At 39.6% G+C, this 15,872-nt stretch overlaps 1 protein-coding gene across 1 annotated transcript in view; it reads right to left on the bottom strand.

The window, feature by feature from the left end:
• Positions 1-685: 685 nt before the first annotated feature.
• The window catches only part of ANKRD33B (ankyrin repeat domain 33B), a 37,767-nt gene continuing 22,580 nt past the window's right edge, over positions 686-15,872 (bottom strand). The window contains exons 2-4 of the mRNA XM_085307051.1: positions 15,571-15,700; positions 8,124-8,264; positions 686-1,536 (exon numbers count right to left, since the gene is read on the bottom strand). Coding sequence (XP_085163177.1) covers positions 686-1,536; positions 8,124-8,264; positions 15,571-15,700 — 1,122 coding nt within the window. The remainder of the gene's footprint in view (positions 1,537-8,123; positions 8,265-15,570; positions 15,701-15,872) is intronic.

The raw sequence follows: 15,872 nt of genomic DNA, 5'->3' as shown, positions 1-15,872 counted from the left end.
TTTATATCTGTGGAGGATATCAACACCTCAAACTGCAGAAGTATTTCATATACAGCCCTTTTTATATTCCATAGAACAAGCAACAGCATTAAGAATTGCATTCATGCAGACTATATAGAGGTGTAGAGTTTGATACCTGTTCTATCTTAAATTTTGATTGCTGGAATGAAAATGCCATAAAGTGCTTAGCATATTCAAAACAAGTGTAGACCTGGATTTTCACTGCCCACCAACACCAAAATTTCTCATTGTTACTATAAAACCTTGCAATACATCTATGTAAACAAGGAGAGGAAAGAATACCTAGTGTCAAGAGCACAGCTCCTTAATTTTGTCCATTACAAAATGAACAAACACAAAATACGATCCTTTCATACATRTTTTTTTTCTTTTTAAGCTTTTTCTCAATCATTCACCTGGAACTGAGAAAAAAAAAACACAAAAGGACGGCACCATTTAAACTTGCTATCAACAGTAGACAGGTAAGCTCTCCTGTGTCTTTCACCCCAAAATACCTTCGCACTCCATCAGACATACTGCTCATGCCCTGGTTCTGCACCGTAAAGGCCATTATTCAGCATTCCAGCTCCATGCATAACGCACGTGTGTGGTAGCATGCAGTCTGCTATCTTGTTCAGGTGACAAGACTGGGGACCGTAAAACCTTATATGCAATTGTCATTAAATCAGGTCCTGCATCTGGCAGGAGATGCCTGCCTCTGTTTTTGAGCCTCCTCTGCTTTTTTCTTTTCCAGTTCCTCTGCCTTCTTCCGCTCCTCTTTCAATTCCTTGTATCTCCATTTAGGAATCTGCAAATATGGGTCATCTTTAGCACTACTCCTCCGTCTCGCATTTTCTGGTTGATAGGTGGGTGGAGGAGCCTTGCTGATGCGRACTTTGGGGATGACAAATCCTGGTCTCACACTGCTCCGTCTCAAAAGATGCAGTGGCAAGAGACTTGCCTTCCTGAGGGCTACAGTGCTCACTTGAGGTACTGCAAGGCTGGAGGGCTGCAGGCTGGCTCGACGGTCCTTCTTTTTGGGGATCAGCGTGATTTTGGAGTTTTGAAATAATCTCTCATAGCTGCTAGCATGGTCTTTGTCCTGAGATCGGATTTGCTCAGCTCTTTGCTTCCGAAGGATTTCCTGCACRGCCAGTCTGCGTTTTCCCACAGAAGGTGGGCTTCCTGGGCACACAGTCCTGCACGACAGAGCAATAAAAGGACTACCTAAGCTTGTTGTCACCCTGACCATGTGATCAAGGACCCCATCCTCTTCTGGGCCATGGAAAGCCCGGAATGAGACTGCTGATCTCATGCACTCTGAAATCCTCTGCAAACAGCTCTTTGGCTCCGCAGCCTTGGCAAGAAGTTCCTTCATTTTTGGCCATTCTGGTTTATATTGATCACAAAACTGTTCTGGACATGGCCTATCCATCAGCTTTTGCATGATGAAGGCAGATTCTGACCTTCCTGTGTAACAAGCCCATTCCCATGAAGTCAGTCTACGGCTTGGGTCTGTTGCGTGAACATTTGCCCCTTAAAGAAAAGAAAAACAACGGATGTTAATTAATGACAGTGTCCACATTTCTGCCGCCATGATCAGAGTTGCATCATGTAKATCCTTGCAAGAAAACATCCCACATGACATACTACAGTATTTGTGTCAAAATGTATATGCGATAAGGCTAGATCATGGTTCTTTCTAAACTCTGGATGGATATGAAAAAAGGCAATATAAAAACAAGACTGTATATATGAAATTCTCTTAAAACAATGCACAGAGCGACATAAAGATTTTTCAGCTGTGCTGAATTTCATCTGCCATTTTAAAATCAATTCACTCAAGCTTGTAAGAAAGACTTCCATGAACATGGAAAGAAACAATTCGATATACAAAAATCCTTCACTTACAGAATAATGGGCTTTGCACTGACCATTGCCACTCAGAAGAGAGATCTTGAGCTAATAATAAAGAGGTCCATGAGAACATCAACTCCATGCTCACTAGTGGTGAAAATAGCAAATAGAATACAAGGAATTACTAGGAAGGCATAAAAAGAAGGAAAGATAGAGCAAGAGAGAAACACTATGTTTACAATTCAAGTTCTCTATCTCTTCTTTGGAAGGACACAGTAAAATTTGAGAAAGTTCAGAGGATAGTGACAAGGGTGATCAGATATAAGGGAAGTTTCAATACATATAGGAGACAGGATAGGGACCTACAGTCCCTATCATCTTCAGTCCCTATCATCAGTCCTTGATCATCTCTGTAGCCCTGTGGACCCTCTCCAATAGCTCCATGTCTCTCTTGTACTGGGGAGCMCAGAACTGGACACAGTACTCGAGATGAGGCCTCCCCAGGGCTGAGGAGAGGGGCAGGATCACCCCCCTCCACCTGATGGAAACACTCTTCCAAATGCACCCCAGGAGTCCATTGGCCTTCCTGGCCATAAGGGCACATTGCTGACTCATGGTCAACTTGTTGTCCACCAGGACTCCCATGTCCTTCTCCACAGAGCTGCTTTCCAACATCTCAGCCCCCAACTGAGTACAACCCCAGCTTGTACTGGTGCATGGGGATAGTGGGGTGCAGGACCCTGCACTTGCCCTTGTTGAAATTCATGAGGTTCCTCTCCGCCCAACTCCCCAGCCTGTCCACGTCTCTCTGAATGGCAGCACAGCCCTCTGGTGTATCAGCCACTCCTCCCACCTTGGGATCATCAGCAAACTTGCTGAGGAGGCACTCTGGACTCTGTCCAGAGTCTTTTGGAAGCAAAAGTCTGTGGCATAACAGCTGATCACTCCTAAAGTGTATTAAAAAATCTGTCCAAAAACTAACTTGTTGTCACCCAACAAAAAGAACTTAGAGACATGATGACTGACTGATAACATGATTGATAGCCAGTATCCCATGTCCTCTGCATTGCACACAAATGATATCCTGGTCAGACCCCTTTGGCACACACATCTTAGTGCTTTAAAGTACATGGCTCTATAGGGGTATGAATGAAATCAATAGAAGATTGAGTGTGAGTTTGTAAAATCAACTTATTCAGAGATTTTGTGAATAACTATCCCTTTTCCCCTTCCTTAAGGGGGCAATTGTATTGCACCAATTTCCCTATAATCCTGCTTGTAAAGAATTCTGAACTGACCCTGATTCTATCACTTAAAAGTAAGATAGCACATATGTGATCAAAACTCCTAAAGTCTAAATAATGTCCATCACAACACCACTGCATTTGGATTGCAAATGTAGGATACACCTAGATGTGATTAGTCATACTGACTTGCTCAACCAAATTCTCTGATTTCAGTAGTTATGTTCTTAGACTGCAAATAAAATCCTTTTGTTTTTATTCTGCTTTTAAACTTCAATTGATCTCAGAGGGAGCTTTGCATGATCTAGAATATAGACTATATTCTTTCTACAAAACTGTCTTATATTCAGTGATACAGGCACTGGCACACTGCCTGACAGCTTTAAGTATAATAGAGCTCTTTAATATTCRGTTGTGGTTTTCACATATAGCTAAACCTGTAGATAATTTCTGAGTTTCTTTTAAAAGCTTTAAGATAGAATATGAACAGGTTACAACTTTTGACTTCTTGAAGGACTTCTCTATTGGCTGAGGCCCCGTCTTCAAACAGCCAACACAAAAATGACCTACACCACGAAAGAAAAGGCATTCTTTCACATTGCCTTGGAAGATGGAAATGTCCAGATAGTGAGATCTGAGGAAAAGGCCATAGAWATATCATGATAAATTATTTTTCTCAACATGGATTATCTTGATGACAACATTTCAAACTGGCATGAAGGGGACTAGGTACCAGGAATGGCAACCAGGAACCAATCTGCAATGACTCACATATAAGATTCCAGACAAAGGATGTTTTGTCACTGCAGAAGAATCAGGAAAAAGGAGAGTATAGGGAAAGTGGTCAGAAGTGCAGTTTTAACTGTATTAAGTACTAGTTGATTCCTGAGTTCCTGATGAAACACCTGAAAAGAGGATGCTAGAGAAATAGTCCAAGAGTCAACATGAATGGAGGGAGATACCCTAAGCAAAGAAGTTGATGAGAAAGATCTTGGTTTAAATGAAGTTTGAAGAAAGGACCACTCAGAGACAAAGTACAGGGATACTGCAGGGAGTCAAGCATGAGTCCCAGATTGGAAGGCAGAGAGGCAGCAAAGAGGAGGAAGATGTAATCAGATAAAAGAGTTCATTAGCTGTGGACTAAGAAAAGGATTGTGAGAGCTCAAAGGCAGCAAGGTTTGAAGAAGCTAATGACAACAGAAATTACAGACAAATATCCGTGAAGGGTAGGTGGAACCAAGACCCTAATACTCCCAGATCTTTCAAAAGAAATCAGCGCTGACTTTTTGTACCTTATATCACAGAATCTCTTCTAAGACATGGTTTATATAGTGCTATGGTTTCTGTACAAATCCAGAGATATTGCTAAGCAAACTTGCCGTTCAGAAGAATGTCTCATCTGGATGTGACGTGAATAGTCATGCACCTTTTAAAATGTTATAGCAGTGTTATTGAATTAATTGTCATTCTAATGTAAGTGCAGCCTACGGGTTTTCTTACAGAAAAATTGCACCTGCCATGTGCCTTTATTTTCCTAGGAAAATTGCCCTGAATATCATTTTTCAACAAAACTACTTTGAATACACCTGCCACTTCGAGATACCAAATGCTACTTGACTAAAGAGGTTTAATGGCCTTTGAGATACAAAACCAGCATCCTTGTTGATATATTTGCACTGGACAATCAAAGTGTCAGCTGTCGAACTTAGCTGAATCTGAGACGGTCAACAAACCCTACTGGGTTTCCTGAGGGAAAACTATGCTCCTCTTGCTTAGCCTTGCGATACAAAAGGACTCGAAGCAGGACTTTGTGTTAGATAGCGCCTAGCAGGACTTCAGGAATAAGCATCAGATCAGAGGGAAAAAGCCAAACCACAAGAGAGTTTTTTTCAGCAGGGACTTGGTGAGGGTACCTGAGGACAGCTATTTTAAAAAAAAGAGTGGGTAAAAACAGCAGACTGAACGGGCAATCCATTGGGGAATGCTGAGCTTTCAGACAGGGAGTGCGAGAACGCAGGTAGGCACCCATCTGCTACTGAGCTATTTTATACATAGTCCTGAAATCTCAGAGTCCCCRAATCTATAACCTCTCCAGTGATTTCAATAAAGCAGCACTGAATTTACACTGGAGATTACAGCTAGGCCGGAGATGTGAATTATGGTTGGCATTGCCGTGCTGCTGCCCCGGGAAGCCCCTTGCCAGGCACTGAGCGCCTGGCGGCGTTACAGCCTGTGGCAGACCGCAGACGAGCGACTCACTTGTTCTCTCGCTCACTTTGCATTCACAAACAGCAAATTCACGCGTTCTGAAGATTCACTTTGAAAGAGTAAACATTACGGCGAAGTGGCTAGTATATCTGCGTGCCTTAATCTTGTAGTGACTGATCTTGACCACCCTCCAGGAACTCAAGTTTCAGACAGAKCAATCACTTTGAAAATCTGGTTCCATCTGTTATTCTTTGCCTCCACCTCTCCCCCATCTGACTGCTAAATCCATACTTAGGCAGCTTGGAAGATGAGTTGTTTTCCTTCGCCAACCTCCTGTGTTGCCATAGAGGCGCCAGTCAGTAGGGATCTTTCCCAAGCCACTAAAGAGACTCTGGATTTTAAAACTGCCTTGATGCAATTCTTTCTAAACACACACACCTGCTTTGTAGCTGTATAAAAGTCAGAGGTTATGTGAATAGGCTCACGGCTGATTGCAGATAGTTTCCCCCCATACTTGCATGTCTTACTTTTTAAGACAAATTTTGCTGGAACTTTGGGAGTTGTTTCATTTGTGAGATTTTCTTTTTTTGACAAAACCTTTCAATGACAATTTAGTTCATCTTYTTCAGCAAACTAGCAGTGGTTATCCCTTGAACTATGAAGTATTTCTAAATCTATTGCAAGAGCTCCCTTCCTATGTTTCACCAGACTATAGAGTGCTAAAAAAAAAAAAACCCTACTCAAGTGGGTGCAGGCAATTTACCATGCTGCTTTTGGGGGCCATATTTTCACAGAATCAGCAAGGTTGGAAGGGACCTCTTGGAGATCATCTAGTCCAAAACCCCAAAGATTTCCTGGTACTGGTCCTGCGCTGGGGCTTGAACACCAGACCTTCAGCATATAAAGCAGGTGTGATAACCACTACACTATCCCTCTACCCCAATTTTGTTTTATTCTTGTTACTCACTGTATGGTTCCACAGCTTTATTTATTGACTTCTAGGACTATTCATGCTCTGTTTCAAAATTTTTTCATCGCAACATTGTCCAGTATTTTAAAGTAAAGCTCATTAATTGAAGCAGTGCTATTATTGTGCCTACTTTATAAACAGAAAGCAGAAGTAAAGATTGGACACTTCAAATTAGGTATTATCTTCTAAATTAGCCTAAAAACAGAATTAAGATGCCCATTGCACAAAGCATTCTGTCAGGGTTAGGTTCTTACACAGTTCTGTATTAACACATTACCAGAGAAGTCACAAACCAAATCCTCTAAAAGAAACAGCATGTGATGATRTGCCTATAGTCTTTATCAATGCATAAGCATGAATCACTCATTAGGTTAAGTAGTAGTAATATTAACTTCGCAATATTAACGTACTTTTCATGCATGAGCTGAAGATGTTCAGACCTGCAAAGTACTTACCAAAACCTGAAAATAAACTGTAGTGTGGGAACTCAGATTATATTAGCTTTATATCCCTTTAGCCAAAGGATGTTCTCACTATATCTAATGTGCAGGCAGTCTGCTACAACTTTATTTAAGTAAACCCTATATGGAGCCTAACAAAGCCATTTTCCTGGCTGGCTCAAGGTTTATTCTTCACAATATTCTCTGCTGCTGTAATATGAAAAAGAGTCATAATGGAAAAGGTGGCTATTGAGATCCTGGAGGCAGCAACCACGCATTGAACTTTGATAGTGACATTTTATGTACAAAAGTATAATAACTAAGACTGAGTTACCTCAAGGGATGGGAAGGTTTTGGAATAGCTTCTAGTGACCAAAACAGAAAGATCAAGCTTCTATCAAATCTTCAGTGATAATAATAGAACGTCATGAGACTGTAAGGTCAACTTGACAAGTCATAAGGTCTTGGGATTGAAGTTTCATTTTAATTGACAATTTATAACTAGCAATGGGAAATTCTGAGTTGGCCTCTCCGCAAAGTGCATTCAGAAAAGAGTACCTGCATTGAGCAGGACTCTAGCTCTAACAGTCATTTTATAATTTTTCTTCATAAAAATTTAACTGCAAAATGAATGATCTGATTTCAAAACACTGATTCCAGCATAAGAGGCTAGAGAGCATTGCAAAAAATAACATACCAGTTATCATATTATCTGATCACTTGCTATGTCTTATCAACATCTAGAAATTGGATATTATGGAAACAGATAAATATAACATTACCATGCTTGATAAATGCCTGTCTACTTAAAACACTCAAATCATGAGGGTTGAGGCTTCTGTTACAGCAAAATGGCAGAAACTATTCACGATCTCAAGTCTGCAATGAAACAGATGTGTCAGATTCTTGGTCCAGACAGATACAATGGAATAGATTATCATTTCCATGCTACTTGGTTGGTGTTAAATAACTGCAATAACAATATAATAATATTTATTACTATAGCTATATTATTTAGTTATTTATTTGTACTATTTGTTATTTATTAACTACTAATTTAATATTATTTATTATTTAATAAGTGAAAAATAAACAATGTTGTGAMAAAAAGGCCACCACAGTGTATGGCTCTGCCAGTGGCCTGGTTCTGCTTCTTTAGAAGATGTTGTCCCAGTGTCTCTTGCCCTTCAGAGTTCCCCCTCCAGGAACCCTTCACACCTCTATGAACACCATTGGAATTGCAGTCAAGGAGTGAAGGGCCAACTCCAAGAAACATATTTCATGTACTCTGTTGTGAAGAGAGACAGTAAAAACCTTGAGGGTCATTTTTTTTTCCTTGTGTGATCACCTAGTTAAATGACACAGTTAAATGACGATGAAAAAGCAGCGCAGCACTCAGCATACCTGCCAGCATCAAGGCTCTGACACATTCAGTGCGGCCCTGCATTGCAGATTTCATCAGGGCGGTAAATCCAAACACATTCCTCTTCTCAATATCAAGTCCAGGAAAATAGTTCAACAGATAGTTTGTAATGGTTATGTGCCCTGTAAAGAAATGGAAAAGCAGAGAAAACACACCACTAAATTAAGAGGCAGTATGAAGGTAAAACGGAAAATCAATCATTGCTACAGGTTTGAGAACTGAAAAATATAGACAATTATTAAGATTTCAAAGGAATTTCTACAGCTTATGGAAGGCCTATCACCAGTGGGACCTAATGGCAAGGCTTAGCCTTTTCACTCCCTTAGTAAATTGGAGCCTCAAAATTGTTAAAGTGATCGCATATGGTAGCTCCAGCCAACACTGTTAACAAGCCATGGCTTGGCTGATACTAGACAGAGAAACATTTTGCATATAATCCTATATAACCAGTTTATATACTTCTCCAGCTAACAGTGTAAAGCCATTTGTTGCCTCTCCAGCAACAGGACAACAGGACTCTTCATCTGTTTCTGCAGTAAAACAAATGACTTGCGTCCTGTTTCTAAAAGCAATTGCTGTTCCCATTCATTTGCCTTGTGAGCCAGGATAAGTGGTGTCAGCAAGCTGAAGCTATCTCTGGCTAAGGGGCTGGAAGACCAATTAAAACATCAAACCTTTATAATTGGACTATCGGAACAAGAAAAATATCTAGTGCCATTATGACTCATTCAAAAGAGTTTTCCCTTCACTTGTCATTCATTTTATGCTGTTTTGAGGCTTTATAACGCAGTCCATTAGGCAGCTGCAAAAATCACAATTTAATTACTATGAGCTATAAAATTTTTCTCTCCTCTCACTTTGCAGTCCAGTTGAATATTCTGTGATGCACGTCATTCAGATTCATCTAGAAGTGTTACTGAGCTAGACTATAATTCAGAGAGAACTGTTTTTAAAGTCTACATTGGCACATCTGGTGCAGTTTTCATCAACGGTTACTTTGTACACAGTCCTRCATTCACTTTGTAAAGCACATTAAGAAAATCTCCACCAATTAATTTAAAACACATTTAACTCCAAGATGTTTTACTGGTCTTGCTCTTTGTCTCCTATAATTTTCTGGKCTCTGCTACCATCTTGCATAACGAGGAAGTTTCCTGCAGCCAGGGCAGAAGYAGAGAGAGAGCAGCAGAGTCAGAAAGAGCCCAGGAACKAGCTCCCTGTGTCTTGTGCACTCTGATGCAAGAGAAATGCAAACCTGTAGCAAACTGCCATGTGCTCAACAAAGCAAAAGCAACCTGGGCTTGTGGTAAGATCAAGTGAAYCAGGCCTGCTTACTGAATCCAGAGGCTTCAGCTACACTGAAATTATGGTGTCAAATCAAATCCCAGCAGGACACCAGTTACTACCAGGAGAGTCTTTGTGTCTAAAATGTTTTGCAGGAYATACTCTGCTCCATCCATGTACAGTATCCTTCTCCCTGAAGGTTTTGGAATACCTGAAATACTGCTTTGTGACCACAGAAACAGGAACTAAAACAAGGAGAAATACTAAGATGGAAGATTTTCTATCATTTATTGCATGATTAGAGATGTTCTTCCCTTTGCCAAAAGGATGGCTGCAGTGAGAGATGTTTTGGAGATCTGGGATGATGCTAAGAGTCAAAAGACCTGGCTCAGGCAAAACTCTCTGGGAGACTACAAATGGCCTCACATGATACAGAAAAAAAACAGCAATAAAATAAAAAAGAAACCTAAGGACAGAACAAAGAAAGGTTTGTGTTTTTCAGAAGTTTCATGTCATAGGGATTCCTGAAAATCACTTCATTTTTAATCTGCAGGAGCACTGGTCCTTCGGTTTGCTTCAGATTTCAAGTTCAAACAAATATCAAATTCAAAGTGAAACTCACAGCTGCCAAGTTTTTTGTTCAAACCGTGTCATACACTTTTGATTTAAGGCTGTCAAGTTTGCTTCACTTGCCCTGCATCTGAGTGACCTAGAAGACTGCATCTAAGTCATAAACGAGGTGAGTCTTGTATGATTTAAAGTCTGCTACAAAAGCTATATGCTGCTATGAAATAAATTAGCTTGGCCTCAGCCACTTCAGGCATACTGAATTCATATCAGGCACTTGCTGTTAGTAAGCCAGATGTATTTCTAACATAGCTAGCACACTAAAGGTACGGCTCTTTGTGCTCTGAGCAGTATTTAGAGATATGGACAGATGTCTGCACGTAGCTTAAATTCACTTAATTGCTGCCACAGAGGAAATACATGTAATGATTACAATATTACCTAATAATCTATGTAATAGAGGCAGAAGGATAATCTGCATAATAAAGAAGATGCTCTAGCATGTAACATCATGATTTGGTGATTTGTGAATTGTGCCTGTAAATAGGCTGTATTTGGTCTATAGGCAGTGAATGCTTCCTGCCAGATACCTATTCACTGAACTGAAGATGCCCAGCATCTTTTATGATCTGGATGTTTTAGATGATTGTGCTCTCCTATATTCATTAATAAAAAGAAATTGGACTAATCTGTGATTTTGTGTTCATGGTTGCATACTGCTGTCCCAAAGTGGTCCCTATAACACTGAATATGTATTTCAAAAATGGCAAATGCAACTCTATCTAAACACCAATATGCAGCAGTTACCATGCACTTTCACAGACATAGCTACTCSCCGGTCAACAGCAGGACTGAGAACTAGCAATTTTTATTTACAGCAATTTTCCTCCATTTTCCCTTTTTTATTATCACTCTCCTTCCTTCCTTCCTTTCTACTTCGTGTTATTTTGTTCTCGTGTTTTCAGCAATCTCCCATCCTTTCTGCATTAYGCCTGTACTGCCATTTAATGATTTTTGCTTCTGCTTTAACAGCTTCACCAGTTTGGGGGCACTGCCTGCTGTAGACTGTAACAGATCGGCAGTTTGGGAATGCGAACGCTTTTTGAGAAGGCATCCCATGCCTGAAAGAAACACTGAGAGACCAGGAAGAAAAAAGAACAATTTTCAAACTGAAATTTACACCCTAAGTTGAGTACTTTGGTTTTGAATTTTTCCATACTAATAAGCTTATTAAGAAAGCACTGCTTTTCACTGATCTCTCCCCTCATGTTCCTTAGGTCTGCCCCCTCAGAAAAGCTTCAGCTTTAGATGCTTTCTTGGAAAGATGCAAATCTAAAATTACCAAAAGCAAATGGGTATGAGGAATTCAGTTTACTCCTAAGACCCGATGGCTGGCCTCTAAAATAATTCTATTTAATTCAAACTGATACTCAAATCTGAACAGTTTGTCCAAGTAGTCATGAAGCTCCATAAGCAAGTGTGGATTTTTAATGACATCTACCCAAAATAAAAAAAGCCTCCAAATAGTCTCCTTTACTGTCTATACCTCATGGTACAGAGGCACATGTGGAGCGACCCCACGGTATCACAGCCTCTGTCCCATGCAGGTATCCTTTGGAGTCCTGAAGATCTGAAGCCCTGCAGGTTGGGGGATCACAACAAAAATGCCAGTCCTTGCTGGAACCATCTGATCTGGCCGTACAATTGCCTGAAATACTGTGAATTTGCTGCTAGACTGTCCATAGGACAAACAGTAGTTCTGGTATACATAACAGTGATCTTGGTGAACAATTTGTTTTATTTTGCAAAAACACTAAGATTTTATTCTGGCAGTGATTTTGAGGGGTAAATGTGATTTTGAGGGGTAAGTATCACATAGTTTGGAAAAAGTCCACTTTTCAGTTTGAAGCTTGGTAATTTTTCCACTATTTCTACTTTTTAATGACTTGGAGAGAAGATGCAAGAGATAGATCAGTTGACTGAGTTTTTGATGAAATCTTGGCTTTATGCTCTGTGAATATTTCAACACTTCTTGGCTTTCTCTTTTGGCTTCCCCTCCTATTCTTTGTGGAAAGAAAAGAAAGCATACAAAGACTATGTACAAAGCTTAATGCAGAGAGATTGGTAATGCTACTGTAAGAAACAAAAATCTCTCTCTGCAACTGATTGTGCAAGAGAGGGCTACAAGGGACAAGGGTAGCAAAGTGACCATGCATTTCTCCTTTTAAAGATTGTCTTTGGGGACAATAATATGGAAATGTAGTTCAAAAATGTTTGCTTTGGTTATTACTAGGACAGACTGAAATTCAGAATATCTGATTCTTGTGGAAATTGTGAAACTTTGAAATATGTATTTCTTCTGAACTGTACACTAAATCATTTTCCCCAAAAATTCCATGAACTTAAAAAAAMTGACAAGTCTGAACTCATTCTGAAATTGATTGTACAAATACTATAAAACAAATAACAACATGCAGCAACATGCCCTTTCTGCCATGATAACAAAAGATACTTAATTCTAGAAAAGAGTATGATCCTTAATAGGTGGTATGCTTTGTGATTAAAAAAAAAAAAAAATCAAAGCTCTATAAATGCAATCCTGCTACTGTGGTAGCAGCTTGATAATTCAACACTACCCACTGAATATCGAAAACGGTCACTGATGCTGAATAAAACTGGACTACAAATAGCTGGGACAGGGACTTGAGCTTAGTCTTCCAGATGAATGATCCAACCAGAGGATCATGACCAGAGCCCAGCCTTCCAAGCATCCCAGCAGAGAAATCAACAGAAACCTGCTGTGGGAAGACTCCAACTACTTAGCAACACTTCCTATACTTCAAATAACTCAGGTGATTCAATGTACTTCTGAAGGTTTTCTTCCTGAAAAAAAAAGGGGGGTTACTGTTGCTCTTGAAGAACTGTTTTTGTGCTTTTACTTCCTCTTGACCTTCTCTTCTTTGGAGACTGTCACCATTCCAAATGCCATAATTTTGAAGAAGAAGTGGAGGAAACTAGAGAATGTAATTCCTGGCATCTTCTATTCAAACATTGTATAATGGCAATCAACACCACAGGGAAGCTAGGGAGAACCAACCTGCACAAATAAGGTTGTGTAAAGGTGGCCCTCATTAAAAAAATACAATTAGAGGTCAGCAGATTTTTTTTTCTGATATATCTATGACACCTTTTGAGCTAGCAGTTGCCTCTGAAAATTGCTAACAATCAACAAAACCTTTCATTCTTGGGTCACTGCTTCAAATTCAGCACAATTCTGTAGACCTTTAAAGCTTTTCTTGTCTGTAGATGCCAAGAGAAAAACAATTTGGATCTCAGTTTCAGCTCCTACTGCAAACTCATGAAAACATTTCTTAATAAATGGCAGATTCAGCTTGAATTCCAAGAACTTTATGTATCTCAGACTGGGATTGGTGTTTGTGGGATAAGCAGAAGGCATCATTTCTTGATGATGTTTTTCACTAGCAATAAATACAAGCAGCTTCTTTAAAGCTAAGTTGTAGGCTTCATAGGGATAGCTCAGGAAGAAACAAATAAGCCTCTTAGTTTTCATTATGTCTCACACAACTCAGGACCTGATAAATGTGCCATACCATCTTATCAAAACTGCCAGGAATTGGCAGGTAATGCTGGCACCGCCCAATCAGCTGAAGAGGAAGAGACTTTATCAGCCTGGAATATAATCCCTGAAAAATAATGACATCAAGTCCTCTTGAGGCTGCCTGGTGGGAAGGACTGACATATCACCACAAACTGGACACCACACACAAAGAAAATCAGTTTGCTCTACTACTGCATTCAACAGATTCAGCCCAGAAAAAATGGACCAGATCACAGAAGACCTCCAAGGAAGCAACAACTGCAATTTGCAAATGACACAAAAAAATGGAAGGCTCATTTTAAAACTCTGTATTAAATGTTCTGCATTTGAAATATGAATAAACTCTCCATTAAAGTTCATATAAGCTTTGCTTTCCATCCTTTATGATACACTGCTGAGTGTTACGGCTTCTTCCAGTTCTGCTGTAATGCTACAACATCTATTGCACTGTAACTCCTCTGGTTACAGTCCTAACCACATGGTAATCTGTATTACTTCTACCTCTAGTATGTAGTGATAATGAATTAAATAACTGGTGCCAACACTGTAGCTCAGGATTATCACAGGCAGGGGAAAACATCCAAGTTCTTTTGAGTTTGTGTAAGCCTTTACTGACTAGTCATTTCCCATTCCTCTGGGGACCAACAACAGGTACTGACAGACAGGGTCAAGTCAATGTCAGCCCTCTGGATTAATGCTGAGCTCATTATCATTAAGTATAAATGTCTAGAAGTTAATATGAAACTTTTAATAGTCCAAATTTATATTAGGGCACATAAATAAAAGTAGGTTGGAGTTTTGAAGACTTCTCAACTTTCTTTACAAAGTTACTATATCCATGGTTTCATGAAAAACATGCAACTCCATGAGCAATTCTTGTGCTTAAGACTTATCTCATGGTGATTTCTTTGGCAGACTTCAATTTTTGGTACAATGCAAAAGCCAAGCTCTGCACTGCCTGGAGATGTTTAGTGGCAATACTAGTTAAAAATCCAAACTTAACTACTCCCATTTGCAGTCACTGCTTACCATGCCTGTCTGATGGAAAGGCCSATTTGGTTTTCTCCATTGAGATGGAGAAGAACAGACAAGATCAGGGAGGGAATACTCTTTCCCTACCATGCCCAGCATCCTCACTCYCATGAACATCCCATATTCTCAACTGCCAGGAGAAAGGACAGTGGCTTGTTTCCTGGTGAAGGAAGGGCATTTGAGGAAGAGCATGCTTGAGGACATTTGTATGAACTGTTCACTTGTTAACAGAACATTACCATGCTGGCTGGAATAAAAGAAAACCCAGAGGTGAACTCTGCGGTCATTCCAGYCTGCATCAGGATTAACGTGGTTAATATCTATACTGTCAGTCTGTTATAAAGTCAGCACTGGTCAAAATTGAATCCTTCTGAGACTATTATGCRTGTATATTTTTGCTCTTAACTGAAGAGTGATTGAATGACATATTTGCAGCTAAAGTATCTCTGGATGATGATACATTTTCCTATAGTCAGCAATTACTCCAGCTCCCCTGAGATAGGTGCAAAAAATATGTGAAAAAGGGATAGTTATGAGCACTAATACAGCACATCATTGTATTACCACATTGCTGAGTAGTGCTTGCCAGAGTTTACAGAGGACAAAAAGCTTAAAAGAACAAGGTAGTTGTAGACTACATATTTGGGGCATGATTTCTGTTTTGAAGTTAAAATATTTAATGACATCTACTAGAAATGAATGGCTTCTTCTCTCTTAAACCATTGGGTAAATATTGCTTCAGATTAATTAGTTCAAAAAAATTCATGATAAGATTTATTTGGGAGTGGGCAAGGCCAGGATTATTACTTTATGCAGTCTAAGACTTTGACAAAATAATAATAATAATAATAATAATAAAAAATAATAATCACAACACACGTTTCATCCTAGATGCAGTATGCAAGAGGTGAAACAAAGAGCCTTACCTGCCTGCGCAGCTGTGATTAAAGCTGTGTTCCCTTCATTGTCCTGCCAGTTTACATCAAGGTGAGGGCATTGTGCTAAGGCTATTACAATATCCACATAACCTTGGTAACAGGCAACGATAAGACCATTCTAGAAGTAAAATATAAAAAGAGAGTTAGGATTACCAGACTCAGAATAGTTCATTGTGGAAACTTTTCAATCCTTTAACCTTTTTTTTTTAGACCTAACAATTGAGATTGTATCAGTACCTTAACTAGTGATTAGCTCCAGATACTATTTTCAGACCCAAAACATTGGTTTT

Source organism: Rhea americana, unplaced genomic scaffold (assembly GCF_003343005.1).
Source record: "Rhea americana isolate MKP2758 unplaced genomic scaffold, rheAme1 scaffold_251, whole genome shotgun sequence".
NCBI classification, from domain to species: Eukaryota; Metazoa; Chordata; class Aves; order Rheiformes; family Rheidae; genus Rhea; species Rhea americana.
The sequence above is the reverse complement of the archived record's forward strand: the minus strand, read 5'-3'. Positions and strand labels throughout refer to the sequence as shown.